Raw genomic sequence first — 25,223 nt, forward strand, 5'->3', positions numbered from 1 at the left:
TGGATGTTGTTCGACTTGTTGCATGTCTGACGATGAGTGGCGCTCGGGATGTTCAACCGAGTCGACTCTCGGTGCCCGTTGCCGATACCGGCGGGAAGATAAAGATATCCCGATCACGGTTCACAACTTAAGAAAGGACAAAGCTAAGGGCGCGAACGCATCCCCCTTTTTTTCTTTTTTTTTGGGGGGGTTCAATAAAGATGACTATTGACGGAAGTATACTTGCATTCAATTGGAGACTTCACCCTCCAGCTGCCAACATCTTGGCTATCCATGTTGGAGGCCTGAACTAGATCTTGAACCCCTTTAGCTGGGAAAGTCAATAGAACCCTGAGATCTATTCATGCATTCCCATGATCCCTCTTCGTCTATTTAACAGTGTTCCTTCTACACAGACGTCACTAAATATTCTCCTCACGCAGTCTCGGTCGGGTCCCTGTAACAGTTAGCACACCATCAAACCAGGCACCTTCCGCCTCCCTCAAATTACTCACCAATCCGTAACAAGCCTTTCATCCAGCCCGTCTAAGATCCCCATGTCCTCGCCACTGATGTCCACGTTCTCGACACTCGCATTCTCCATCAACCTCTCGCGTCGCACACTCTTTGGTAGGGTAATCATGCCATGCTGGATGCTCCACCGTACGAGCAATTGTGCAGGCGTGCAGGAGTACTTTGTCGCTAACTCCTGGATGCGCGGGTGCTTCATCCGCATACCGCGGACCAGAGGAGCATACGCCTCGATGGCGATTCCATGTTTGAGGCAGGTGTTCCGAATACCTGTCTGGGTGTTGAAGGGGTGAACTTCAATCTGGTTGACGACGGGGGCAATACGGGGGTTAGAGCCCACAAGTTCCTCAATCTATATCCCAGCGTCAGCACAGCGTCAAGAAGAAAGGACTCTAGAAGAAGAAGAAACTCACATGCTTCACACCATAATTGCTCACACCGCCCATTCTCACCTCGCCAGCATCAATCGCGTCCTCTAAGGCTTTCCAACTCGTCAATCGCGCATTCTTGCCTCCATACGGGCTATGCAGCAGGAAGAGATCCGCGTAGCCTAGCCCACTGACCTCAACGCTGCGCTTAATGCTTTTCCGGACTTCGTCATAGTCTGTAGTGCAGTTGGCCAGTTTGGTCGTATACCAGATGTCCTCTCGTGTGAGGCCGAGTTTGTTCTCTGAGGAGGACAGGAAGCCTCGAATGGCGGCGCCAGCCTCGCGCTCATTGTGGTACATCTGGGCCGAGTCGACGGCACGATAGCCCGAGAGGAGGGCCCAATGGACGGACTTTGTGACCTCAACGCCAGTCATCATGTAGACGCCCAGCTGGATCTGAGGGATCGTTTTGCCGTTGGCGAGCTGTGTGCCGACCGCGGTTACGTCAACGTGTGCTCACAGACCAGACGTTTGGCTGGATGGGCACATACCGTGACTTTGGAGGCCAGTAGAGGGGGGAATGAGGGCGCCATATTGAGTGAATCCTAGTGGAAATTATTGTCTCGGAGGATTATGACCAAGTAAAGATGGTTCAGGACGTAGTGGCAGAGTGTCAACGTGAGGTCTACCGCCTGACTGGTCTGACAAAGCGGGGCAAGGCAAGGACGTCGGGCTCAAAGATGATGTATGCTGGTGGGTACCGAACGTCAAAGGCTATCGAAGAGTGGATTCTTCGCTTGCGGTCGAATTTCGCTCTCTGCATATACTCTAGATCTATGTCAAACACTAATCGTACCCATGTTCCTCGCGCCAAGCTGGACCAAGCTGCACGATCCCCAGTAGGTCCATCCACCAGCAGCACTTTCCCTTACATGGACCGCGAGAGATCGCTATGCATGCCAACCGTATCCGTGCACACTGGAATCGTGAAATAAATTTTGCAAATTCGTGTCACCAATGTCATGGCGCACGTGCATATCGGCCGAAGCAATAGCAAAGCTGTGAGTGACTTGTGGAAATTGCAACGGGACCCCCTGCGTCCACGCCTGCGCATCCGACGCTCCAAGCGAACTCGAGGCTTCCGGCATCGGGGTCGCTGAAGCAGATAATGGAACAGGAAACGGCATGAGGTCATAGGATGCCAATGGGGGTCTTGCGGGGGGCAAGTCTCTGTTCGATGTCGACGGTAGATTGCTGTTCCTCGAGGAGCTCTGCCTTGTTCGCACGCTGTTCCTGTAACTGAGGCCCAGGACACTGCCACTTTCATCGGAACCCTCTTCATTCATGCTAACACCAAAGTCTCGGGCGGTCAAAGCTGCCGTAGCACGTTGCTCGCCACGCTTGTTGCTGCGGTTGGCGTATGGCATACTTTCTGCGTCGGTCTCGCACCGCTGGACCGTCTCGAGGAAGCATTGGTGGAACTTGGTGGCGAGGGTATCCAAGGTCGCCGGGTTTTCAAACATGCCGCTGATGGACTTGCGAAGGTGCAAGAACGCGATTTGATAAGCATCTGAAATCTCAAAGTGTTCTATGACAGGGATGAATTCTGGACGAGTCGGTCAGCCTTGAACTTCAAGGACAATCATGAAACTCACGATAGGTGCGCACTCTGCTATCGTCGTCGTCCGGGAATAAGATATTCCAGATTTCACGCCATTGGATGTCTGGCGATGCTCCGTTGGCTCGCTTTCGACTCATCAGCTTGCGAGAAGTTGGTTCATCGATGCCGGATTCCGGGTCATGGTCAGCTATCTCGCAGATCTGTTCGCGCGGCAGACGTTGATGAAATCGAAACTCCTTCTGCGACGCGAAATCAAGGTTGCAACGGTCGCAGACAAAGGCAGACTGTTCATCTCGCTTGTGCTGCTTGAAAATGTGCTGCCTCAACTCGGCGAACTTGGGGAAGTATGTCATGGCGCAGGAGTGGTGGTCTCTGACGTTGAAACGGTTGGGATTGCGCTTCCTAAACGGACAGCTCAGACGCAGAGGTTTCTCCTCCTGAGGGTTGGGCTTTGACTTTTTGGCCTGCAAAGAGCCATAATCTTCACCTTCATTGAAATCATCCCTTCCGTCGTCCCCCTTGCCGCCTCCAGGCTGATTTTTCCGCTTCCCGTCTCGATGTGACCAGCCACTATTGCCCGGTGTGGATGAGGTGCTGTTGAAGAAGCCCATCTCGTTCTGGTCTTGACCATTTGAGCCAGAGTGGTGCATTGTTTGACCAAGTTGGCGGACAAGGCTCCGTGCGATGTGCCGCGTTTTGGGAATGTCCAAAGATGACTCCTCCAGGTCAACGCCCTGTGTCATCTGGAGATTGTAGTCTAGGATTTTATCGGTGTCGTCTACCGACCACTCGCTTGAGGCTCCGGATTCAGTCTCCCATTTCTCAGCCTTCTCCGCTAGTGGTGTATTCCGTGGGTCGGGGGTTGGACATGGGAGAGGTTCTTTGGAAAAGGTGAGAAGAGCTTCCTCCGCGTTCTGCTTCCTTGACGAGACGGCTATGGCAGAGGGCCTGTAATCGAAGGTCAGTCTTGAATCTTCATCTGAGGAATCGCCAGACTGCTCAAGCCCTTCGGCATTGGACTAGTCACTGCTGACGTACCTCTGATGAACGATAATGGGTGCTGGGGTAGCTCCAAAAGGGCCGACAGGGACTTTCACAGGGCAGTCCGGCATGGCCTCGAGGAAGGGATCATCTTCATCTTCATTGAAGAGTGTGGAACATGTCGCATCCGATGGCTTGTGCCAATGTAGGGCCCGAGTCAACCGACTAGTTGGCCGCGAGCCTGCGATAATGTCCTGGGAATCGTGGAATTCACCAGCATAGTCCGAGCTCGATGGGATTCCCAACATAGACATGGAGAGCGTGGTGACGGAGTCCGGCGCGCTGATCAGGGTGCTCATAGATGATTTTGTTCGGGGTCTCGTGTGGGTGCTCCTTCTACCAAGCACGAGCGACTTGGGACATGGGGGCTGGCTACGGCTCAGGCATATCAAAGAGACTCTTGCCGGGCGGCGGTCAAACGTAGATCGACGTCGGGATGTGGGCGTCTCGGGTAACAAGCATCTTCTCCACCCACCCTATGCCAGCACGTATTGGCAGTATACAGACCTTGCCAAGAAATGCGGATTTTCTCAGTACGGATTCACAACGGCTCTTACCCTGCACGAAGACGCCTACCGACGTCACAGACACCACAAGCAACATTCACACGCCACCACACGCACTATTCACACGATACCACACCCTCGACACGCAACACGCTAAAAAGGCTGATCATCCCATAGCTACTCCTCTAGTCCGCATTGACCCTATTATTTAAGCATGTTAAGCAACAAACTCCAGCTAAATAAGCATCTGTCATTGAAGATACTCACCAGTATGAATTATAAACGAAGAAAACCAGACTTCGTACAGAGGTCGGTACGAAAAGTTGTTGCCGATGCTTGAGAAGCACTACTGGGGCCCCCAACAAGAGGTACTTCAATAGCTTGCAGGGATATCACTGCTATAGTGCATTCGGTAGCAGCCATAACCACCACTTAGTTATCCAGACTCCGTACACGCGCTAACAAATGGAATGCCTGGACGGATTACAATCGTCTCCTGCCGCATGACATACCCCCCCCCCCCCCCAAGGCTGCGGCGTCCAATCATTCTGATTGCGGGACTGACTTTGACATCCATCATGTCATTCGTCGGATCCTTTTTGTTTCAAAGGCGACTTAGGTGGCGGCAGGATAATGTACTCGTGCCACGCCCCACCTCCAATAAGGTGGGGCGTGACACGAGTACTCCGTAGAACGAGAAGATACTGTCATGTTGCGGACAAGGCGGTTAGTTGTACCAGACCACTGGGCCAAAAGTGAATATGCAGATTTCACGCAAACCGTACGGAGGACGCTTTCAAAAGACTTGTCCTTGGCTCAGAAGGCGCTAATCAAGAGCGTAATACAACTACTTTATTGGTACTTTGATTGCTGGCAGGACACCACTTTTGAAAGCGACCTCCAAACAGTGTGAATGGCTTTTAACCTCAGAACCCGGCCTATAATCGTCTCCTGCCCCGTGACACCTTGGTTCGGACGGCACGCAAATGCCAAGTGTTGCTAATTTGTTGCGAATTACAAGCAAGAGCAGAACGCCTAGTAATCAAGCGGCCGTCGCTAAGGAATGAAGCATCAGTCACTGCCGCTGCGACCCGTAGGCGTCAGCCGCCAGCGGCCCGCGACTCAGGGGGTGGGTGCACTGGCACGGAGGGCTCACAACGATCCAAAAAGACGGCTGGTTTGATAGAGAGTTCCGAGTTGCGATTTGCTCGTGGCCTTCAAAGACATGCCAACGACTTTTGGAGATTCAGGGGTGTACGGAGTATATGGATTCTACAAGTCAACGTGAGTAAGACTCGGTAGATGACCTTTGCAGGCAACATGGCACCTTTGCCCGTACTAACGCAAGCATGCGTGGCTGCTGAATGAGGATTGCGCAAGCCGCTTCGCAGGCTTGCTCAATTAGGTATAACGGAGGTGTGAAACAGCAGCCCTGTGGAGAGTCGTGGTTCATCTTTGCACCATTGGGAGCGTCCATTTGTGGTGAAACTAGTGTTGTAATTGAACTTCTGGGGGAAGTCAGCTCTCGTGCGAGCAGGTTATTGCCTCGAGGCCTGCTCCCTGAGACGTGAGGCTGGGGAGATTGATCACGTTCAGCGCAATGAGTTGAGTAACACGAAATACTCGTGCAAGAGCGCGCGTGCGCGGTGCGGTTCCAACATGCATCCGCACCCGCAGTGCAACCAGCGCGTCAGTGCGTGGGCGAAGTCGTCACTTCGGACCAAAAACTGCGCCGCACATGAACTTGGTGAACGACCTAATCAATACATTTTGGTAGTTTCCTCGAGTCTCAGTGTCGTAAATATCCCGTACAGGAAAGACGAATGACGACTGGACGCCCTCTGACCTTCAATGTTCCCGTCGGGCCAAGGGCATGCTTCGCGCGACGCTTTGGTCTACGCAACCCGGGGCGAGGCTGTCTGGAGTCTGGACTCTACACGCGGGATGAATGAGATGACGCTGAACACTGAGGTCGGTTTCTACGCATGCAGTTCGCCCTGGCGAGTTATCAACTGTGAGCATCAGTCGCGCGTGATACTTGGATACAGATTCGGGTTCCCTGATAGCAGCCAAATTGGCAACGTTGAACTTTGTCTCCTCGATCAAATTGCAGCTCTGTGAGTGCTTATTGGACCATGGTGGTCACTGTCGGATTCATTCCTCAAGTTATGATGGTGCTCCGGCACCGAGGCGGTGGCGGCGCCAGCTGGCTGGTTAAGGGTTGGCGACCGTCATGAACATTTGTTCACTGGCTGGTAACTTGCTGGAGCCAATAATGCGCCATGCCCTGGATTTCACAGTTCCGCCCGCGACTGCTACTACCGATCTATGCAGCAAAGAATGCGTATCCTGGTCAGTAAAAGTACATAAGTTACGAGGTGCGCTCTCTCCAAAAGAGTATGCTTCAAGACACAATCGAACATTCAAGTTCCATCCACAGTATTACACTACTTGCACTCATCCTCACCCAATACCCAACGAAGATCATCATGAGATTGACCAATGAGGCGTTGAGCAAGTTGAGCTCGGGGTACGTCTCAGAAGCCCTATTAGTTCCCTAGCTAGCGACTGAGTGACGTCGCTAACCAACCACGTTGCAGCGAGCCCAGCGGCTTTAACACGACATATTCCAGCCCTACGTTGGAGCGATATCTGAACTCCGAACAAGAAATGACCTATTCCGACCGCATGATGATCGTCAGAAATTCGACCCACCAAGATAACAAAGCGAACCCCGAGGACGTGCCTTCAGCTCAAAACACCAAGTCAAGGAATTGTGCGAACAGGGCAAAGTTGAGCTAGCAGCATGTGGGGGTTGGCTTGGGCGCACAGGGTCGGACAAGACAAACACTTCATGTGTGGAGTACCAAGGTTGAGATGGATGGAAGAATGACAAAGATATCAAATTTCGAGAGTTCCCGTTGCAGTATCATATTCAGTCGCCTCTGTTCATGTTTCCAGCGAGCGCTCATAGATGCCTGAAGATGATCGTCCTGGGTCCACAGGCGCCACCGCTGAGTTGGTGACCGCGCCGCAGATCACTGAGACTTCGGACTCGAGCCACTGGGCGGAGCCAGTTGGGCGGAGCTGGATCTCGCTTCTCGGCTCCAGTCATCCATGCCGAGATTCACTTGGCGTTTCGTTTCAAAGTTCATCAGGCACTAAACGGTCCCGACTTTCCAAAGCTCCAGTGGGATGAGATCTTTGTGCCGCTTCGAGCAGTATGTTGCTATTCGCCAAGCGTGACTGGCGGTTTTCAACACCAAAGGCGTGATTTCACCTGCATTGGCCCACGCGGTCACGACTCGCTGTTCACGCGCTCTACGTTGCGCAGGCAGTATTCACGTTCGAGCTCACAGCTCGCGCACGCTATCACCCAGACACAATTGCTCAAACCTTGAAACAACGACAAAAGACCCGTCGCCGTGTCCAAAGCGCCGACTTGGAGTACCCTCCCCATCACCACCATCGCCGACATGAGTTTCCAGTATCCCGGTGTGGACTATGACCTGCGCAACCGCGTTGATGATTTTGGCATTGGCCACAACAACACGCACTGGAAGAATATTGGGCGTGACAGTGAAAGATCCCATGCCATGAGCGTGAGCGCCGACCTTGCAGGATGCACATCGCCTATCCTGCAAGTGCGCGAGGTCGCAATGATGATCTTCATGGACAAGATCACAGACAAGGAGAGTTGGGAAGAGAAAGTCTTTGACGACGATATTATGGCCAAATGGAGGCAAGAAGCCATGACACAGTCCGAAGAAGGATTGTGGAAGTTGATCTACCTTGGTCGGCGCTTCGAGTCATAGCACGACGACAAGGTGCACATGCCGCGCAAGGCGAGGATCCTCTCCGAAAATACCTTCAACTATGTATGGAGCCCCTGAGTTGCGGCGGATCTACCTTGTTAACTGGTGACAAGAGTATTGCCGAGCTGCGAAATAAAGCGACCTACTTCAAATCATCCAAGCTCATCCCGACCCTCGATGCTGGCCATCACACCGTTGTCAAGTCCGACAACTTGGTTGGTGATGAGATCCACGCCGAACTGGCTGCCGCGTTTGACAAGCTTCAGAGAGAGGCTCTTGGGAACGAAGACTGGCATCCAGGAAGTGATGAAGTGCAACAAAATTTTGTTCATCCTTCCATGTATCCGCTCGTATGGGATAAGGGACTTTGGAATGAAGACTCCGCAAGCTCCGTTCACTGATTGCCACAGGTCGTTCCAAGTTCTCGCGCGAGTGAAAAGTCGGGGTGGCTGATGCAATCGCGCACATGGACCAAGGCGTGACATCGCCCTCCCAGGCTGAGGACCCTGAAGAGCCCAAGACCAAGGCTAGACGACACCACTCTTGGACCATATCGGCAGCGGCTCAATTGCTTCCGAGTATTGGTCCGAAAAGTGCCAATGGCTTCCCTCACTGGTCGACGTGAGGAATGGCGCGCCCAAGTTCGCCAGTTACATCAACGGGCGACAGCACCCTGAAGTCTATGGCGCGGTAGAGAAGCTCATCGACGCTGTCATAACGGCATGGGACCAGTGCTTGCGGGACACGAACAGGTACACCGTAGAGACTCCCGCTAGACGACCGTCAACACGGCTCAAGCGGTTTCAGGAGGCCGAGTGAGTGGAAATTTCACACAATATGCAATGGTGTGGGCTAACTCGGTACCTTATTCCCAATCTCTAGTGACGACAATGAGTCGCTTTGGGAATCATGCGACCTCGAAGAGTGGAGGGATATCCAGAATGAGCCAAGCAAAGACACTCTCGAGGAAATTGCTGGCCAACTCGACTTGGAAGATGACAGGCACGGCCCGCCTAGCCAGAGTGACGAATCAGAATGGGAAAGAAGCCGGAACAGCCCACGAGAACTGACTGAGGATGAAAAGCAGCTAGCTAAATGGCTCGAACTGCGAGATCTCGTGCATCCCGAGCCACCTGGGTTTGAGACAATCAACTACGAGCCGCAGCACGCGAGTATCTGTCAAAGATTGGCCAAACACGGCCTTCAAATCATCGTCACGATGGCCTCTGCCGAGCGGACGCCGGAGAAGCCCGAGTTTGCTGGTGGCAACTGGCATATGAGCCAAATCCTGCGGCGGGATGCGAGGTACGGTGGACTGCCAAGTGATTCGGAATAAGATTGAGGGCCAGATGAACGAAGGTATCTGTGCAACCGCGCTGTATTACGTGGACTCGGAGAACGTTGAGAACCGCCTTGTCTTTCCGGATGCCTACGTCTTATTACCTCTCGGATAAGATGCAAGCCGGACAGGATAGCTACCACTGGCTTGAACTGGTACGCGGCGCATCACTGGGTGGCTCCCGTGGTGTTGCAGGCTCCTGCCTACAGAGATATGGGGAGGTTGAAACCCGGCAGGGTCGTGTCCTCGCCTTTCCCAATGTCTTGTGAGTTTTTGCCTCTTGTCGGAGCGTGTCTGCAATACTGACCTGCCGTCGCTCAATCAGCACAAAGTCTGTCCATTCAAACTCAGGGAAAAAACCAAGCCTGGTCACCGTCGCTTCGTGGCCCTGTGGCTCGTCGATCCCCACCATCGAATCCTCTCGACGGCTAACGTCCCTCCTCAGCGCGCTCCCCGAAGGCTGCATGACTCTCGACGAGGCCAAGGAGCACCGCCTGGCACTAATGGAAGAGCGCACCGCGAGTACGAACAAGATGGAGGAAAGTTGGGTCAAAACGGAACATAACTTCTGCGAGCACTGATCTCCCAAGCTCAGCGTCTTCGACTGCCGCGCCTATGTGGCTATCATGCTATTCCCCGGTGGGTATTGACCAACAGTTGTGACTTGTCAGGGCACTCAAACTTCGGTGGGAGGACTCGTCCTGACAGAGACATGGGAGACATTCTTCGATAGGGCGCACTACAGATGATGGTTTGTTGCGCCGCATAGCCACACTGAATCAACACATGATGTATGCCTAGTGCTATGCGATAGTTATATTAATCCCGTCGCCCGTAAGAGTCGGCTCCTGGCGGTGAGTCGCGCCAAAGGTTGCGCCCTCAACAAAACGCCATCACAAGTGGTCTCTTCGCCCAAAGCACGAGGTAAAAGTCTCCTTGATCGAAATCATGGCTTCAATTCGAATAGATGAGTTGCCTTTCGACTCCTAATAAGAGACTAGTATTCAAGTGACTTACACAAGCGCCTCGGCGGCGCCTCACGTCTGTCGCCGACCCAGCCACCCGATTTTCCGTGTTGTATTCATGCGCATCGACCACACGACGTACAACATCAATCAGGCATCAGGTAACGCTCATCTCATCTCATACGAATGGAATCTTAAGTTTTTTCTACCGCCACGAGCAAGATGCGCACTCTACTGCTCCTACCGCCCTCTATCCTGCTAGCACTCGCAGACCCTTCGCCCACCGCCCTGCGCAAACTGCATCCCGATTCCTCAGAGAAGCTGTTCGCCGACCATCTCGCCTTCTCCCCTGCATTCCACCTTCCACTTGTTGTCGACAATTATGCTGCCGAGAACGTCACTGCACGCTTCTACGCGCGCGCATTCTCGCCGCATTTCTCGGGCGGCGGCTTCGGCAGCGGATTGCTCGCCAAGAGGTCATCCTGCCCTGCGAACATGAAATCGTGCACCAACACGGGGAATCCCGCCAAGTGCTGCCCAGCAGGCACCAACTGTGTCGGTATCGATGACACGTCCGTAGGCAAGGTCGCGTGCTGCCCCGAGGGATCAGAATGCGGCGGTGGAGTGGGCGCATGCCCAGATGACAGCGTCACTTGCTCGGTGGAGCTGGGCGGAGGGTGCTGCATCGCAGGGTATGTCTGCAAAGGAGTAGGCTGTGTGAAAGCAGGGGACGGGAATGATGGATCAGAGACGACCACAGTGGAAGAGACGAGCACAACGGTGGCGGAGGAGACGAGCACGACGACTGAGGAAGAAGCGGAAACTACCACAGCGCGCGAGACGTCGACCAAGGAGAGGACAACAACTGAAGAGGAAGAGAGCACTACTACGGCAGAGCCCAGTACGACTTCGGAGGAGGACACTGTCACGACCACCCAAGAGCCTACCGATACAGAGACGGGCGCACCGCCGTTCCGACCAACGCTGACTTCAGAACCTGAAGACACCCAGACAGGCTGTAAGTAGTACACCGCGATTTCTTCTGTAATGAAGTCGATTAACACAAGTCCCAGGCCCTACCGGCTTCTATGGCTGTCTTGCCACCCATGGCGGTGGTTGCTGTCGCACAGACCGCAACTGCGACGTGCAGTCCTGCCCACCAAGCTCCTCGACCACGCTCATCTCCGACGGCGTGACCGTGGTCGTGGATGCCACTGACGTGCCAGAGGAAGAGGAAGGGACCTGTGCAGACGGGTGGTCTCTATGCGGTGATGAAGGAGGTCCGACGCCAGGGTGCTGTCCCAGCGGGTACAGCTGCGGGACGGCGAGCTGCTTCTCGGAGCAGAGGGCCGGAGAGACGGGGACGGTGCAAAAGGAGTTCCCTGACGATGATGAAGATGACGCTGCGGCCATGACAAGGCTGAGCCGCGTGTCGATCATGGTCGTTTTGGCCGGCTGGTTACTGATGTGATGTGGACAATGAATTATAATGAACAAGATAGATTGTACTTGATGACATTGTAAAGTATCTATACACCATACAGTCTATACTAAGTACAAAAAAGAAAAGGGGGGGAAAAAACCCAAACGCCGGCTATGTGTCATGACATCTCTAAAACAAAAGCACACTATGCAAGGCCGTCAGGGCCAACCAACCAGACAGGCCGATGACCAGTAGCGAGGACGCCGCACCTTGCTCGACACCGCAGCAGGGCCGGTCGTAGGTCACGTTGTTCATCTCGGCGGCGACCTCGAACACGCTGCCAGGGGGGTCACCGTAGTTGTAGTAGTCCACGTTGAGAATGTTGGGTGCGCGGCCCCAGTCCTCTCTGCATTGGTTCGCCGTGACGCCCAAGCTCCCGTACCCCGTGGCGTTGTTTGTCTCATTGAGCAGGCTGACTGCCGGGACGAGGAGGGAGGCGCCAAACACGTTAAATTCGACGTTGAGGTTGTGGTTCACCAGATACAGCTTGTCCTTGGCGTCCTCCTCGCTCAGGTTGGGGGGCCGCTGGACCGTGCAGGGAAAGTCGCGGTCCTGCGGGTCAAAAGGCGTCTCCCACATCTGCGCAAACTCGTCCAGAAGCCACGGGTACTCCTGCTGGTTGGCGTTGTAGTCCATGAACATGACCACCCTCTTCCCGCGGAGGATCAGGTTTTCTAGGGTTGGCCAGTCGTCGAGCCTCATGGGGAGGTACGGCGCCTCGTACGTGTACTTGAGAATGCCCGTCTTCTGGATGTATGGTGCGTACAAGGAGGGAGCAGAGTAGTTTCCGTTGCCTAGGAGAATCGTCACCACGTCGTAGGGGTGGGCTTCCACCCAGTCCGTTACTTCGCCCAGCCACTCAGTGATGGGACCGGCGTCGAGCAGATCACAGGTCGAGTGGCAGAAATGGGGGATGTTGCTACCCTCGGGGAACTGAATCTGGGCTTGGATGAAGCGGACGCCGTCGTCTAGCTGCTGTTTGACAGGGAGCTCCTGGTTGGAGCCCGAGTTGCCAGGGCGGACGAACGGGGAGTTGTGGCAGCCCACATTGGTGATGTTGGAGTACTTGCGCGTACAGAGCTCGACGTAGTTGTTGCAAGGCTGTGTGTTTGTTGGCTGGACTGTCGTCGTGGCCGTGACGTTGTTGGTGATGGTGACGGTGGGCGTGTAGGACACAGTATAGCTACCGCTGATAGGCGTGTCCGTCTCTGGGTTGCCAAGCGTGATCCGGCCAGAGTAAGTCTGGTAAGGTCCTGTTGGTATAGCCGTTGCGTCGTCTACTCGCTGCGTCTTTGTGCCTGTGTAAAAGTCCAGCTTCGACGTGGCGGAAAATGAGGCGATGGGCGCGGTAGGACCATCTTGGTCATCGTCCGTCGCGGTGCCTGACCTGGTGTTAGATCTGGAGGCCGTATCCAATGTAGACTCGTCCGATTCTGTGCTCTGTGCATGCGTGTGCCTGAGCAACGCAGCACATGCTGTGAGAAGCAGTGTTACGCGCATGGCGACGGTTGGAACGATTGAGCGACTGACCCCAGCCGTGACCCTGGCAAAGAGGCACGCAGTATCCTCAAGCCGGAGAATTTGAGGTCGTGACCAAACACGGTCGGGAGGCCCTGTTATGTGGTGCAAAGTCAATCAGCGATTGAGTGGTGGTCTAGGTTGTGCGATGGTGAACTTTGAAGCAACAATTGGAAGATTATTGATGACGACGTCACGGACTCACGGTACCTCAGTGGAGGACGCGGCAGGGGGGAAATCTGCAGCGCTAGCAGAAGCTTAGCCTGTGGCTAGCGGTGAATAATCACTGGGGCTCGTCGCTAAAGGGGATAGGGCAGCGTATTCGCTGTCGAGGAAGAAAATCCATTAGTCGATGACACATGCCAGGCACCCGTTGCAAATTTATATCACACCTTAGGACTCATCATCTCCGAGCGTCTGCTAAAGCAAGAGCACGGCCTGGGAATTTTCGCAAGTCAGCAGTCTCGACGACACCGAGACGTTGGTCGAGCGACTGTGCCACTGTGGGCCCACAGATCTTCAGCGCTTGTTAAGTAACAAAGTCCTCAGACTGGAGCAAGGTGAGTTACGCGTCACTTGCCTGGGTCTGGTCTGGACAGTGGACACAGCTGCGCGAGCTGAGACATCTTCAGGCCGTGCGAGCCATGCACGATTGGCAGCAAAGGCAGCAGGCGAGACCATACAAGGGGCCAATGTCCCTGGATGCAGACCGGACGTGTCGTGGCGCCTCGCCTGGCATGAGTGCTGCCCTGCAGGCGTTTTGAGAAGGTCCTACGTAAATTGTACGGATAAGTGTCAGTTGGGCTTTGAACGGCCGGAAATTAGCGATTGCGATCGTACCTTGAGTCGGGCGGAGTGTGCAGATCGGCGTCCACAATGCTTCCACAATTTATGTTCAAGGTGCCCACCCGTCATGCCAGGCCTTCTCCAGTCTGCGCTCTGCAGTCAGTGCATAAGCCCCTAAAATAATCGTAGTCTCCAGTCCCCGCAAGCCCCGGCGGTAGGTGCTGCGCATTTCGTCACTTGGCTGCCCAGACGTGTTTTCCAGTCCTTCGTCCGGCTGGCCCTGCGCATCGCCAGCATCTTCACCTCAGCTCACTTCATTTCAACTGGCTCGAAGATTCAATCATCTCGCGCAAGAGACCTTGGCGGCTGGGAACATGGCGCCGCACCGCCGCAACACGACCATAGCCACAAGTGTCTTCTACCTGCTCTCACTGCCCTTCCTCATCCTCGTCTGCATCGGCAACACGCACATCAACAGCACTCTCAACACCATCTACTTTTTCAAACTCGATGTATCCAACATCATCCCCATCAGTGTCGTCAACTCGAATCTGCTCAACTCCGTGGCCCGAAGCTTGGGTCTCCATGACTTTTACACCGTTGGACTATGGAACTACTGCTCAGGCTATCTTGGCGAGGGCGTGACCGAGTGCTCCGAACCAGAGAGCTTCTACTGGTTCAACCCTGTCAGGGTGCTCGTCTCTGAGCTGCTCGCCGGCGCGACCATCGCCCTGCCCTCGCAGGTCACGACGATTCTCAACCTGCTCAGGATCGGATCGCAGGTCATGTTTGGCTTCTTCCTCACGGGCACGGTGCTCAACTTTGTCCTCATGCTTCTCTCTCCGCTCGCCATCTACACGCGATGGTTCAGCCTCGCGCTTTCCATCCTGAGCCTCATCTCCGCTATTCTGGTCACCGTCGCCGCCGTCGTCGCGACTGTGATCAGCGTGGCGGCCAAGATCGCCCTCACCGCGCAGGACGAGCTCAATCTCAGGGCAGACATTGGCATCAAGATGTTTGTCTTCATGTGGCTCGCCGCTGTCTTCACCGTACTCGCATTCATTCTCCATTCGGCCTTGGGATGCTGTTGCAAGCCCGATCGGACTCCCAAAGCTGAGCGAAGGGAGATGGCGGAGGCCAGTGGAAGCCAGAAGGGCGGCAAGTACTCGCTCCCCAGTTTTGTGAAGAGGAGAAGGAGAGGCCAAGCACATAGTCCCAGTCCGTTGTCTTCGGAGGGATAAGTGGAGGAAGGGACCGAATAATTTGCAAAATTACTTAAATACGATGCTATGGGCACGGGCGAAACAACGATTTAAGACGGCAACAGCTTCATCAACCCTTCGCGGCCGGGCAACGATGCTGTCTATGTTGTAGCGCCCGACACGACGATGACCCATTCCGTCACGCTGTGCCCAGTCATGCACAGCTGTTGCGCATTTGCCCGTGTCTTCTGCGCTGTGGAGGTGAACCGCGTCTTGGAGAGTTGGTCATTGAATGAGCTGAACCACCAGTTCTGCTCGACGCCGAAACGCTTTCATTTTCGCCGTATCAATGACGCTATTACGAATAATAAAGCCCAATTAGTAGAATTCCCAATCCGATAGGAAGGTTCGTGTTAGTGGATTGTGATGAATCGTGGGCAGTTGTAGTGTCTCTATTGTTATTTCTTGGGTTCGAAGTTGAAGTGGGATTGGCCAGAGCCAATGCTTTATAACTAGCAAATAAGTAAACAAACGCCAAGGTTAACCATTGGGATAATCCATCATCTGGTTTCTTTTTGTTCTGTTAGCCTTTAGCTTGCCGTTCTTTCACGATAACGAGCTCCGTCAGGAAAGGTGATCAGTGACCAATCACGAAAGAACCTCGCGATGGGTTATTTGTCAATTCTACGGAGCGTACTTTGTAGCATTTTCTAGCATTTTTAAGAGGTAAACTGGCCGTGCGGTAGGTGGTGCCTTCACAGGGTAGGCTGCCACGAGTCCACGACACGACGGGTCAGTCCCGCGCTTGGACTGCGATCCCCTGTCTCCAGCCATCACGGTCAGCCCCAGCCCCAGCCTTACGACCAGACCCTTACGAGCAGTCGGGGAGGCACTGCAGCCGCCCGACGTATCGTGGGCTGGCTTGGCCCTGGATGCGGATTGGAGGAACCGTCAGCGTGGCTTGTTCAGGTCCAGTCGCTTACTTCTCATTTCAGCTGCCATGTCCTCGTGCAACTGGTCCTCTTTCCTTCAAATTCTCGAGCGCAGCCGCGTTTGTACGATTGTCCGTCCTTGTCGCTCGTTTGATTCATGCCCCCAGAGAGACGCTCATTCGCGTCTGCTTTCCAGCATCTTCACTAAGCGATAATTACATTTTCACCTACAAGAAACTCAGTCCGCGCGCTTGGGTCTGTAGCTCTGTGCTGCTACTGAGACACGACATGCACGACCATGTCACATTGGAGTGACGCAGGAAGAGAACCCCTCCGTCAACCAGACCAATACCTGTCCCACAGGGTATCGGATCTCTCCCAGTACAGTGACTACGGGAACACGCGCTCGAACCCTTACGATAGTCCCGGGCCGCTGCGCGGTCGCGAATCGCTCGTCAGCCTCAGCTCGAGAGCATCATTCAGTACCCTCAATCCATGCGAAGAGCTTCACGACGAAGGGAAAATCGATTCCTCTCCCACAAAATCATGGACGGGGAGCCTGGGGTACACCGGCGCATCGGGCGCGGGGTACGCGCCTGTTGGAAGGCCCGTGCCGTCGAGGACACCGTCAAAGGCGAGTTATAGGTCGCGGATAGGGACTTCGCTACGCCGACCAGGCCCGGATACGATTGACGAAGAGGAATTTGACCTTTCGCTTATGCAAGCCGCGGCGCCCATGGGTGGCCATCCCGACGTGTTGGACGAGGATCGCATAATTGCTCCAGGCTTCGACGTGGGGTCCGCGCTGGGGCCCATGGGCGCACAAGACGAGGCGTTCATACGCAAACTCGAGGACGACGAGGCCAAGGGGATGCTGACTGGCGGGCTTGGCCTCGGGTTCCGACCAAACACGACCGTGAGCGATGCTGATCTTCTGTCTTCTCCGACAGTCGCCCAGCGCAGCCTCTCGCGATCGTTCACGCGGAGGATGTCAAGAAAACGACTGGGCCGCGTCGAGACGATCAGATATGCTGGCCAAGGCGAAGCGAACCGCAGAGGCGAGGTGATCGAGGTTGTTGTCGAAGAGCCAGAGCCAGCCGGCGCCGACTTGAGCACAATGGAGGGACCGACGGGCATCACGTCGGACGAAGCGCGACGTTCCACCTTCAACCTGGGCAAAGCAGCCACGACGCAGATCTTTTATCCGCAGCCAAACTGGAAACCATTCTCGATGCGCTGGCCATATCTCTCCATGCTCATCCTGCTATCAATCGGTCTGGCTGTGATGACGCAGGTTCTCTTCCGCATGTACACGCGCGACAACCCCATCCTGCGTTTCAAGAGCCCGAGTGAAGTCGACGAGGGTATATACTTCACTGTGCGCTTCGGACCGACCATTGTCGCCGTCGTGTACGGCGTGTTGTGGCAGTTTACCGATTTCGAAGTGCGACGGCTCGAGGCGTACTTCCAAATGTCCAAGCCAGGCGGTGCGCTTGCTGCCGAGTCCATCAATGTCGACTATGTCTCAATGTTCAGCTTCTTCCGACCTTTCCACGCGCTGAAAGTTGGGCATCACGCTGTCGCCTTGTCGAGCGCAGCGACGACGTTTGCCGTGTCTTTGGTGCCCACCTTTGCAGCGGCAGCATTGACGCTGGGGAAGAGGGAAGGGTTCCAGGAGATCTACTTCTCGCCCGTGTCCACGTATCTGTTGACAGCCGTGCTGACGCTGAACGTCGTCGGCGGTTTGGGGCTCTTCTACCTGTTGCAGACCAGACGGACAGGCCTGGTGGCCGATGTCCGTGGTATAGCTGGGCTGGCATCCATGGCTGTGGTCAGCCACATTCTGATGGACTTCAAAGACCTCGATACAGCCAAGCCAAAGGATATACATCACAAGCTCAAGTACCATCGCTACTTGTTGCGAAACTCGTCACTGACGCCAGACGACGAGAACCCGGCATCGAGCCGGGACAGGGAGAAGTACGAGGGGACGCATTTCTCCCAGAACCCGCACCCAGCCATGCTCCGCGCGGCGTCGTGCATACCTTTCATTATCGCCCTCATACTATTCACGGGCTTCATCCCAGCGTTTCTCTTCACACCTGCCGAAGTGGTCACTGAAAAGGTACCCTGGCTAGCGACTGCCATGGCGGTTGGTCTCAAACTCGGCTGGACAAGTCTTGAGACGGCGGTGAGGATGATGGAGCCATATTACATCCTCTCGAAGCGACACGCCCCTTCCAAGATTCTGACGTTGGACTACACAGCCTTGCCCTTTGCGTACATGCCGCTGCGAGCGCTAATCAACGGGCACTTTATCATGTTCCTCCTTGGTTGGGGTAGTGTCATGGCCGAGTTCCTGACCATCCTCGTCTCCAGTCTCGTCACCGTCCGTGGCAGGGAGTTCATGCACAACTCTGGCATCGATCCTGACGATATGGAGTCTGGTCAAGAAACGGCTCGGTCCTTTTTCGTATCCCTGGCCACGGCGCTCTTCATCCTGCTATACATGACCCTCGTCTCGACCATGGTCTTTGTGCGACGGCGCCATCCCTTCCTCCCCCGACAACCGAGCACCATTGCTTCTGTCTTGGCGTTCATTCACCAAAGCAAAATGGTGTACAAGTTTGTGGGGACGAGCAAACTGACCAACTCGCAAATGGCGGACCGCCTCGACGACGGCACGACCTACGGCCTGGGCTGGTTCAAGGGTAGAGATGGCCAGATCCACTGCGGCGTGGATCAGGAGGAACTGATGAGTGCGTACAAGCATGGTGTCGATGCGAGCAAGGGTAGCGAGCCGTGGAACATGCAATGGGACGTTCTTTGACGGGCTCCACCCAGTGGCATCATCTTGATACGAAAATAATAACGATTTACATTTCAAACCGCCTCCGCGCTCTCCTTCATCTTCGGGGGTCATCCAAGTCCCTCCACGGGGGTCCTTTGCAAGCGTATACAACGAGCTAATTCAGTATGCATCCAAGTCCACTAACAAACGCATTCCCCTCAAACGCCACGCATAAATTGAAAGCGCAATGCCATCCTCTTCCACAACCTCTCGTCTAGCGCCACAGGCACAGCTTGCCACTCCCGTTGCCGCCAGCGACCCACCGCTGGCTGGGATGGAAATGCGCGACAGCGGGCACGGCCGTGATACCCTCACCATCAAGCTGGGCTAGTTGGCTGCCATCGCTGGCAAACACGTCCACAAAGCGATTCATGTTGCCAATGACAAACTTTTGTATGCCATCCCGTGGCGCCCTTTGCCATTGAGGTTTCAGAATCGTCACCCAGCGGCCGGTCTGGTTGTTGTGACGGACTTTGTGGGTGGGCTCCATGGATGCAGGCGTAATGTCGTGACCCGTTTTCCAGGTTGAGCATTCCGGGAAGGCGTGAATCTTAATGGTGTCGTCGTACGACGAGGTGGCGAGGTGGCCGCCCGCGGACCAAGAGGCGTGCGACACAGACAGACGCGACTCGTGCTCGCCCATCAACGCGGGATGCCGCAGGTCGCCTTTGCCGGTGATCTTGCGACAGTCCCAGATCTTGAGCGTCCGGTCAAGAGAAGCCGTGGCGAGGAGATGCGGCTGGAGGGGATGCAGCGAAAAGCCGCCGATCTTGTGATCCGACAGACGCCAGATGTCGGTGGACTTGGGGTCACGGATGTCGTATCGGCCGCACAAGCCGCTGAGCGTGGAGAAATAGAGCATGTTCGGCTCGTTCGGGGGCATGTCCAATGCTGATAGCGGTAGGTCCTCGTCGTGGTCCTCGGGGGCCCATATCTGCACGGATGTGCCTTTCTCGAGATCCATCTTCCGGATCGACGAGTCGTACGACGACGTGTATACTGCGTTGCTATCGTTCGGTGGGAAGACGAACCCTGTGATAGTGCGTGTGTGGGTTGTGAAGGCCGATATCACAGGGTCGAGCGGCTTGGTATCTTCATCGTCGTCGCCCTCGGCTGGACGTTCCTGGGATCCATCAAAGATCCCCATATTGCCTTCCTTATCCCCCGCGAATATTACTGGCTTGTCCTCCGTAGGATGAAAGCCGAGTGAGTAGATACGTTGCGGGCAAATCTTTATCTCTGAGCATAGGTCAGTCACCTGCGGGCAGAGGAGGCTGGCGGAAACTCATACCATTAGGAAGCCAGTGCTCGTACAATTCGAGCGCACTCATTTGTTCCCTCAACTCCTTGAGCGACTTGTCGGTCGTCTCCGTCACATCGTCTTCGGTGAATGTCCTCACGCCCGGTTCAGCTCCCCGGAAGAGATCCTTGATGCCGGCAACGCCGTTGCCAAATTTCCGACCCTCCACAGCGATATCCCCTAAGTTGAGGTCGCCATTGTGTCGCATTTTCTTCGCCTTGGCTTGCATGGCTTGGTTCTCGTTCTCGACCTCCATCTTCCGCTTGAGGGTCTCGTCGTCGGCACCTATGCCAGCTAGCCGCGAGCTCGTCCTTGTCGCACGAGGGGTGTTACGTCTGGTCGGTGTGGCGTCAGATGTTCTCTTTGGTCTAGGTGCAGGTTTTGGAGCAGGTCTTTCCGGCATGACCCTTTTGGCCGTTTTCGAAATGTCAGTCAGGACCTCCTTGTTGGCCTTGATGTTTTCCAGACGGCGTCGTTCGAAGACGGACATGCCGCCACTATCTTCTTTCTTTACAGGCATTTTGGCGGTAAATGATGGCCTGAAGAATTGAAAGACGGATTCGCCGAATAAAAATATGAACGGTACATGGAAATTGGTCAAGTCAAATGCAGCAAACGCAGCAGAAGGTGAGAGCAGCTTGAGGGATGGGTCTCCCATTCACTCATGACGTGCACCGTGCACGGCAGCCTGAGCGCGTTAATGACCGTGAACTTTCAACGCGCGAAGTCACGCGTCACCGCGTCTGCTCGGCATTTTCTGCTTATGTAATCCAAATTGCCCGTTCTTCAGGGTCCATCACCATCGCTTGTCGCACATTGGTATTTCGCACATTGGTATTTCGCACATAACAACCGCCATCCACTTCGTCACAATGTCTTTGTCTTTTCTGTATCAGACCCGCACAATACAGAGGGCATGGCGCCTTCCAGCGACGAGGTCGATTGTACGGTACGCCAGCTCGAGAGCGGATGACAACGACGAGGGCAACATCCCTTTTGATTTTGGGCATGGCACGTCGGCGAAGAAACAATGGCGATCCGGCAGCGACATGACACACGAAGCGCTCAAGGCGTCCAACCGAACACTCTCGCCGAGCGAGGCGCATATCTTCAAGAACATTTTCGACGAGATCACGGCGGGCAACATGCCCAAGCCACGGCGCCCATCCACGCCCCCGGCGGAAGGTGGTGGCGCAGACAGCATTCTCCAGTCGGGCGCCATGGCGCCAAAAGCGGCCCCGGAACGGATGACTGAATTTCGCAATAAGTATCTGGAAGCATTCCCGCAATCAGTGCGCAACGCGGCAAAGCAGGCATTCAACATCCTCGAGACCCCGAGCGAGACGGAGTTGGAAGAGATGTCCCCCGAGGATCGCCTGCTGTGGGAAAAGCGTGCCCGTTACCAGGAAGTACGGGATGCCGAGAAAAAGCGGATGGAGGCCAAGATGGAGGCCTGCCAGGATGACTTTGAGCTGTGGCAAGTCATGGAGCGGGAGGTGTTCAGCCTCATGGGCAAACTCGGTGTTTCGCAAGGCGAGAAGACGAAAAAGACCAAGTCTCGCGGCGGGAAAATGGCCAAACTGCAGGATGTTGTGGAGCGGGAGTCGGTCGCAACCACACCAAGTGAGGCAGCTGGAGAGAAGGACAACGAGCATATCATGGACATTCATGGCGCGCTGTACTCACACTACCTTCTCCACGCACTCAAGCTGTTCAACACGCAGTTTGCCATACCGTCGCCTTACACATTTCAGATCTTGCCACAGGTTAAATCGCTCGGTCTAACATCCTACATTTTGGGCGTGTCGACGTCATTCTACACCAACCTGGCGTCCATCCACTGGAATCGCTTCGGCGACGCATCTTCAGCTCTTGACCTGCTGGAGGAAATGCACAATACGGGCCTGTACGCGGACTATCAGGCCGAGGTCTTGCTGGGCAAGATACGCCAGCACGTGGCGAGCTGCCAGCTCGGGCTCCAGGGCCCGTTCGCCAAGGCCATTACAGACGTGGCACCCTTTGATGCGAGCTTGACGGGAAGGCTAGAAGAGTTGGAGCACTTTGTACGATACTCTATGCGGAGAGATGAGTGATTCGCGGTGGCGTACCGCGTCTGTACGATTCGGCTGTACTATATACCATTGACAACAGCGCTAGCGGCGTTCGCGCTAGGCGGGATCGATCAGCTAGCTGCTCCTGGAAGTGTATTATTATCCTCGTCTTGTCGCTGATGTCAGTGTCAGCATGTGATGCCTCTTGTGGCGAGCTCTTGAAACAACGCGAGACCTGTCGAGTGACTGCCGACAGTGCCCATGGGGTCCTTCGTCTCCGTGCGTGAATCTATGGGGCTCTAGATCCTCCGCTCAACGGTCCTGCGCTGGAAGCGATGCCCTTGTCGTCCAAAGAGGGTAATGATGAACCTGCACACGCATCGCGGAGGTTTCAATCGTCGCTTTAGGCAGAAGTAACATGTCAAACTCAGGACGATCATTGTCAGGATTTCTGCAATGCGATATCTGACGTTGATGGATTGCCCCGGGAGCACTGTGGGCGAGCTAGCTCTCCCCCGCCCCCCTGAGCAGACTCCTGCAGGACTGTTGATCGTAGGGCTGGTATGGTACAACCCCATTCGGCATCAGCACATGGTTGGCCTCCACGCGCCTTTGCCACGTTTTGTGCGGGCGATCTATCGTTTCCAGAAATATTCCAGACGTTTCAGATTATTCTACGGCGCAAGGTGGGATGTATCAGAAGCGCGAAGCAGCCAGTCGGATCGCTTGTGTTGGATTCTTCCGTAGACGTACGGAAAGGGCGCCGTGACGATCCCACGGAATATCTTGGCGATGGCCTCAGTATAAGAGGTATAAGTAGGAAATTGGGAAGCATTCTGTGTTGCGCAAATGGAACAATTCTCTACTCAAATATTGACATAATTTTCCCAGGCGCTGGTCGCTTTTAATTTCTCTATTTGTATTAACTTCGTTATTCTCTATCCCTACAACTCGGATTTCTGACACACGCCTATGAAGACGGTGGTTTGAGGGCAAATTGAAATCTTGCGGACAAAATGCCTAATTGTATAATTACAACGAACCTCTGGTTCAACGGCAATGCTGAAGAAGCCGCCAACCACTACATCTCCATCTTTGAGAACTCGTCCGTCACACAAGTTCACCGCTTCCCCTCATCACCCACCCCGTCTGCCGTCAGTTTCACCCTCAACAATGCTCCCTTTGTGGCCATCAACGGTGGCGAAGGAATTCGGTTCACGCCAGCAGTCAGTTTCCAGGTGGAATGCGACACCCAAGAGGAGGTGGACTACTACTGGGAGCGGCTCGGTGAGGGAGGGGACGAGAAGAAAAGGGCGGCTGGATGGCTGGTCGACCGGTACGGTGTCAGCTGGCAGATCAGCCCGAGGGGACTCGGGACTACCATGGGCGAAGAGGGAGGAGAGAAGGCAGCCAAGGTGGCCGAGGCTATCCTGGGGATGACGAAGATTGACCTGGCGACATTGGAGAAGCTACGATGACATAGCGCTGCATTTTTCGATCGATGCGCGCGCGCCGCGGGGATATCAACGTAGGAGATTAAATCAAGGGCTGGTTCCCTTGGAATGGATAATGACGCACTGTGATCTGCATGACTTTCGGCACATGTACTCAAGAGTCAAGTATCATCTGGCCAGGGGTTTCTAGCCAGTGTGGCCATAAGTGATGTGCGAGGAACTGAACGTGGTGTTGTGAATCGGTGGTTAAAGGGGTATCTTGCTCCTCTCAAAATGACCTTGTCCAAATAGGAGAGATCCGGAATGTAGATTGACGATCCTGACGGCATTAATAGTCAGGGAAATTGGCCTTCCCCTGTCTCGAAGGGTCTCATCCACTGTCTCGGCAATGCGTAATCTGGAACATGATTTCGTCAGCTCAGGATCTGGGATGTCACGTCGAGCGAGTGCAGATCAACGAAAACCTCTCATCTGTCTGTGGTTTCTACGTTCCTTGGGCCTTCTGCGAAAGGTAAGTGGAATGTGTGGTACTAATAGACATGCGACCGTGCAGCAATTGTTGTCGATGAGATCGATCGATCAAGCCGGATGATGCCTTTCAGAGACTGAGGACCTGTTTTGGAAAGTTCGATTAGAGCGTAGGAGAATGACTGAGTATATATAAACCAGCTGATGCCACTATTGTTCCCAACCAGCTCTCCATCAGCATCAACAACATCAATACTTTCTATATTTCAAGGCACAAACAAAAACCATCTCAACAACCCCATCATGAAGTTTATAAACATCTTCAGCCTCGCCTCTTTGGTCTTGGCGGCACCCAGCAAGCTTCCCGCTCGTCAAGAGACGGCTGCCGGCAACATGCCACAGCCCGTCCCTGGCAACATGCAGCAGCCAGCCGCTGGCAACATGCAACAGACTGCTATTGGCACTCTTCAAAACATGGCGGAAAATTTACCTGAGATATCCCCCGCATTGAAGGGATTGGTGGATAAAGCTGCCGAGTCGGAAAACACTGTGAAGGAAGCGGTTGACGCTGCTGCGAGCGCCGGCGAGGACGCCGAGGCTCTCAAGGGAGCCTACGAGATGATACGCCAGGCCTTGCAGGGTGGCAGTGACGCCATCAAAAAGTCTACCACTGGTGGCACGCAAGGTGTCACCGAGAATGCCACAGGCCTCACTCAGGAGGAGGTAGATCTGCTCGAAAAGGTTGTTACCACTACCAAGGACAACATTGCGAGCTTCCAGGACGTCATTGAAGGCACTGATACCAAACCCCAGCCTGCCGTGACGGAAGATATCGAGGGGGAAGTTGACGCCGTCAAGGATGCGACTCAGAGCTTTGTGGGCACCATTGTCGAATTCGCGGACGCCGCCAGCAAGTCTTCTGGCAGTGACACCGTGGATATTGTTGGTCTGAAGACCGCCACGCAGGAGCTGCGCAATACTTTGGGGGACTTTATCAACTAGATGCATTCTTA

At 54.6% G+C, this 25,223-nt stretch overlaps 11 protein-coding genes across 11 annotated transcripts; 7 read left to right on the forward strand and 4 right to left on the reverse strand.

Annotated features, from left to right (window-relative positions):
* Nucleotides 1-414: 414 nt before the first annotated feature.
* On the reverse strand, nt 415-1,471 carry J7T54_001173 (Aldo/keto reductase; the record flags this gene model as incomplete). Its single annotated transcript, XM_051507226.1, has 4 exons — nt 415-436; nt 495-862; nt 924-1,361; nt 1,430-1,471. 4 exons carry the CDS (start codon nt 1,469-1,471, stop codon nt 415-417), a joined length of 870 nt encoding a protein of 289 aa, XP_051361525.1.
* Nucleotides 1,472-2,069: 598 nt separating this feature from the next.
* J7T54_001174 (uncharacterized protein) lies at nt 2,070-3,839 on the reverse strand (the record flags this gene model as incomplete). The annotated part of the gene is made up of 4 exons (XM_051507227.1): nt 2,070-2,177; nt 2,231-2,484; nt 2,534-3,447; nt 3,538-3,839. The coding sequence occupies 4 exons, from the start codon at nt 3,837-3,839 to the stop codon at nt 2,070-2,072; spliced, it is 1,578 nt and encodes a 525-aa protein (XP_051361526.1).
* Nucleotides 3,840-7,522: 3,683 nt separating this feature from the next.
* J7T54_001175 (uncharacterized protein) lies at nt 7,523-9,781 on the forward strand (the record flags this gene model as incomplete). Its single annotated transcript, XM_051507228.1, has 6 exons — nt 7,523-7,756; nt 7,862-7,924; nt 7,975-8,211; nt 8,393-8,676; nt 8,744-9,166; nt 9,646-9,781. The coding sequence occupies 6 exons, from the start codon at nt 7,523-7,525 to the stop codon at nt 9,779-9,781; spliced, it is 1,377 nt and encodes a 458-aa protein (XP_051361527.1).
* A 606-nt stretch (nt 9,782-10,387) lies between these two features.
* Nucleotides 10,388-11,636, forward strand: J7T54_001176 (uncharacterized protein; the record flags this gene model as incomplete). Its single annotated transcript, XM_051507229.1, has 2 exons — nt 10,388-11,183; nt 11,239-11,636. The coding sequence occupies 2 exons, from the start codon at nt 10,388-10,390 to the stop codon at nt 11,634-11,636; spliced, it is 1,194 nt and encodes a 397-aa protein (XP_051361528.1).
* A 141-nt stretch (nt 11,637-11,777) lies between these two features.
* On the reverse strand, nt 11,778-13,148 carry J7T54_001177 (uncharacterized protein; the record flags this gene model as incomplete). The annotated part of the gene is made up of 1 exon (XM_051507230.1): nt 11,778-13,148. The coding sequence occupies one exon, from the start codon at nt 13,146-13,148 to the stop codon at nt 11,778-11,780; it is 1,371 nt and encodes a 456-aa protein (XP_051361529.1).
* Nucleotides 13,149-14,326: 1,178 nt separating this feature from the next.
* J7T54_001178 (SUR7 family protein-like protein) lies at nt 14,327-15,193 on the forward strand (the record flags this gene model as incomplete). Its single annotated transcript, XM_051507232.1, has 1 exon — nt 14,327-15,193. The coding sequence occupies one exon, from the start codon at nt 14,327-14,329 to the stop codon at nt 15,191-15,193; it is 867 nt and encodes a 288-aa protein (XP_051361530.1).
* Nucleotides 15,194-16,384: 1,191 nt separating this feature from the next.
* Nucleotides 16,385-18,916, forward strand: J7T54_001179 (uncharacterized protein; the record flags this gene model as incomplete). Its single annotated transcript, XM_051507233.1, has 1 exon — nt 16,385-18,916. One exon carries the CDS (start codon nt 16,385-16,387, stop codon nt 18,914-18,916), a length of 2,532 nt encoding a protein of 843 aa, XP_051361531.1.
* A 235-nt stretch (nt 18,917-19,151) lies between these two features.
* J7T54_001180 (WD repeat containing protein) lies at nt 19,152-20,757 on the reverse strand (the record flags this gene model as incomplete). The annotated part of the gene is made up of 2 exons (XM_051507234.1): nt 19,152-20,050; nt 20,229-20,757. The coding sequence occupies 2 exons, from the start codon at nt 20,755-20,757 to the stop codon at nt 19,152-19,154; spliced, it is 1,428 nt and encodes a 475-aa protein (XP_051361532.1).
* Nucleotides 20,758-21,109: 352 nt separating this feature from the next.
* Nucleotides 21,110-22,330, forward strand: J7T54_001181 (uncharacterized protein; the record flags this gene model as incomplete). The annotated part of the gene is made up of 1 exon (XM_051507235.1): nt 21,110-22,330. The coding sequence occupies one exon, from the start codon at nt 21,110-21,112 to the stop codon at nt 22,328-22,330; it is 1,221 nt and encodes a 406-aa protein (XP_051361533.1).
* A 974-nt stretch (nt 22,331-23,304) lies between these two features.
* Nucleotides 23,305-23,766, forward strand: J7T54_001182 (uncharacterized protein; the record flags this gene model as incomplete). The annotated part of the gene is made up of 1 exon (XM_051507236.1): nt 23,305-23,766. One exon carries the CDS (start codon nt 23,305-23,307, stop codon nt 23,764-23,766), a length of 462 nt encoding a protein of 153 aa, XP_051361534.1.
* A 747-nt stretch (nt 23,767-24,513) lies between these two features.
* Nucleotides 24,514-25,212, forward strand: J7T54_001183 (uncharacterized protein; the record flags this gene model as incomplete). The annotated part of the gene is made up of 1 exon (XM_051507237.1): nt 24,514-25,212. The coding sequence occupies one exon, from the start codon at nt 24,514-24,516 to the stop codon at nt 25,210-25,212; it is 699 nt and encodes a 232-aa protein (XP_051361535.1).
* Between the last annotated feature and the right edge of the window lie 11 nt (nt 25,213-25,223).

The sequence above is a fragment of the Emericellopsis cladophorae genome, assembly GCF_022114955.1.
Source record: "Emericellopsis cladophorae strain MUM 19.33 chromosome Unknown NODE_29_length_272814_cov_116_152143, whole genome shotgun sequence".
In the NCBI taxonomy this organism is placed as follows: domain Eukaryota; kingdom Fungi; phylum Ascomycota; class Sordariomycetes; order Hypocreales; family Bionectriaceae; genus Emericellopsis; species Emericellopsis cladophorae.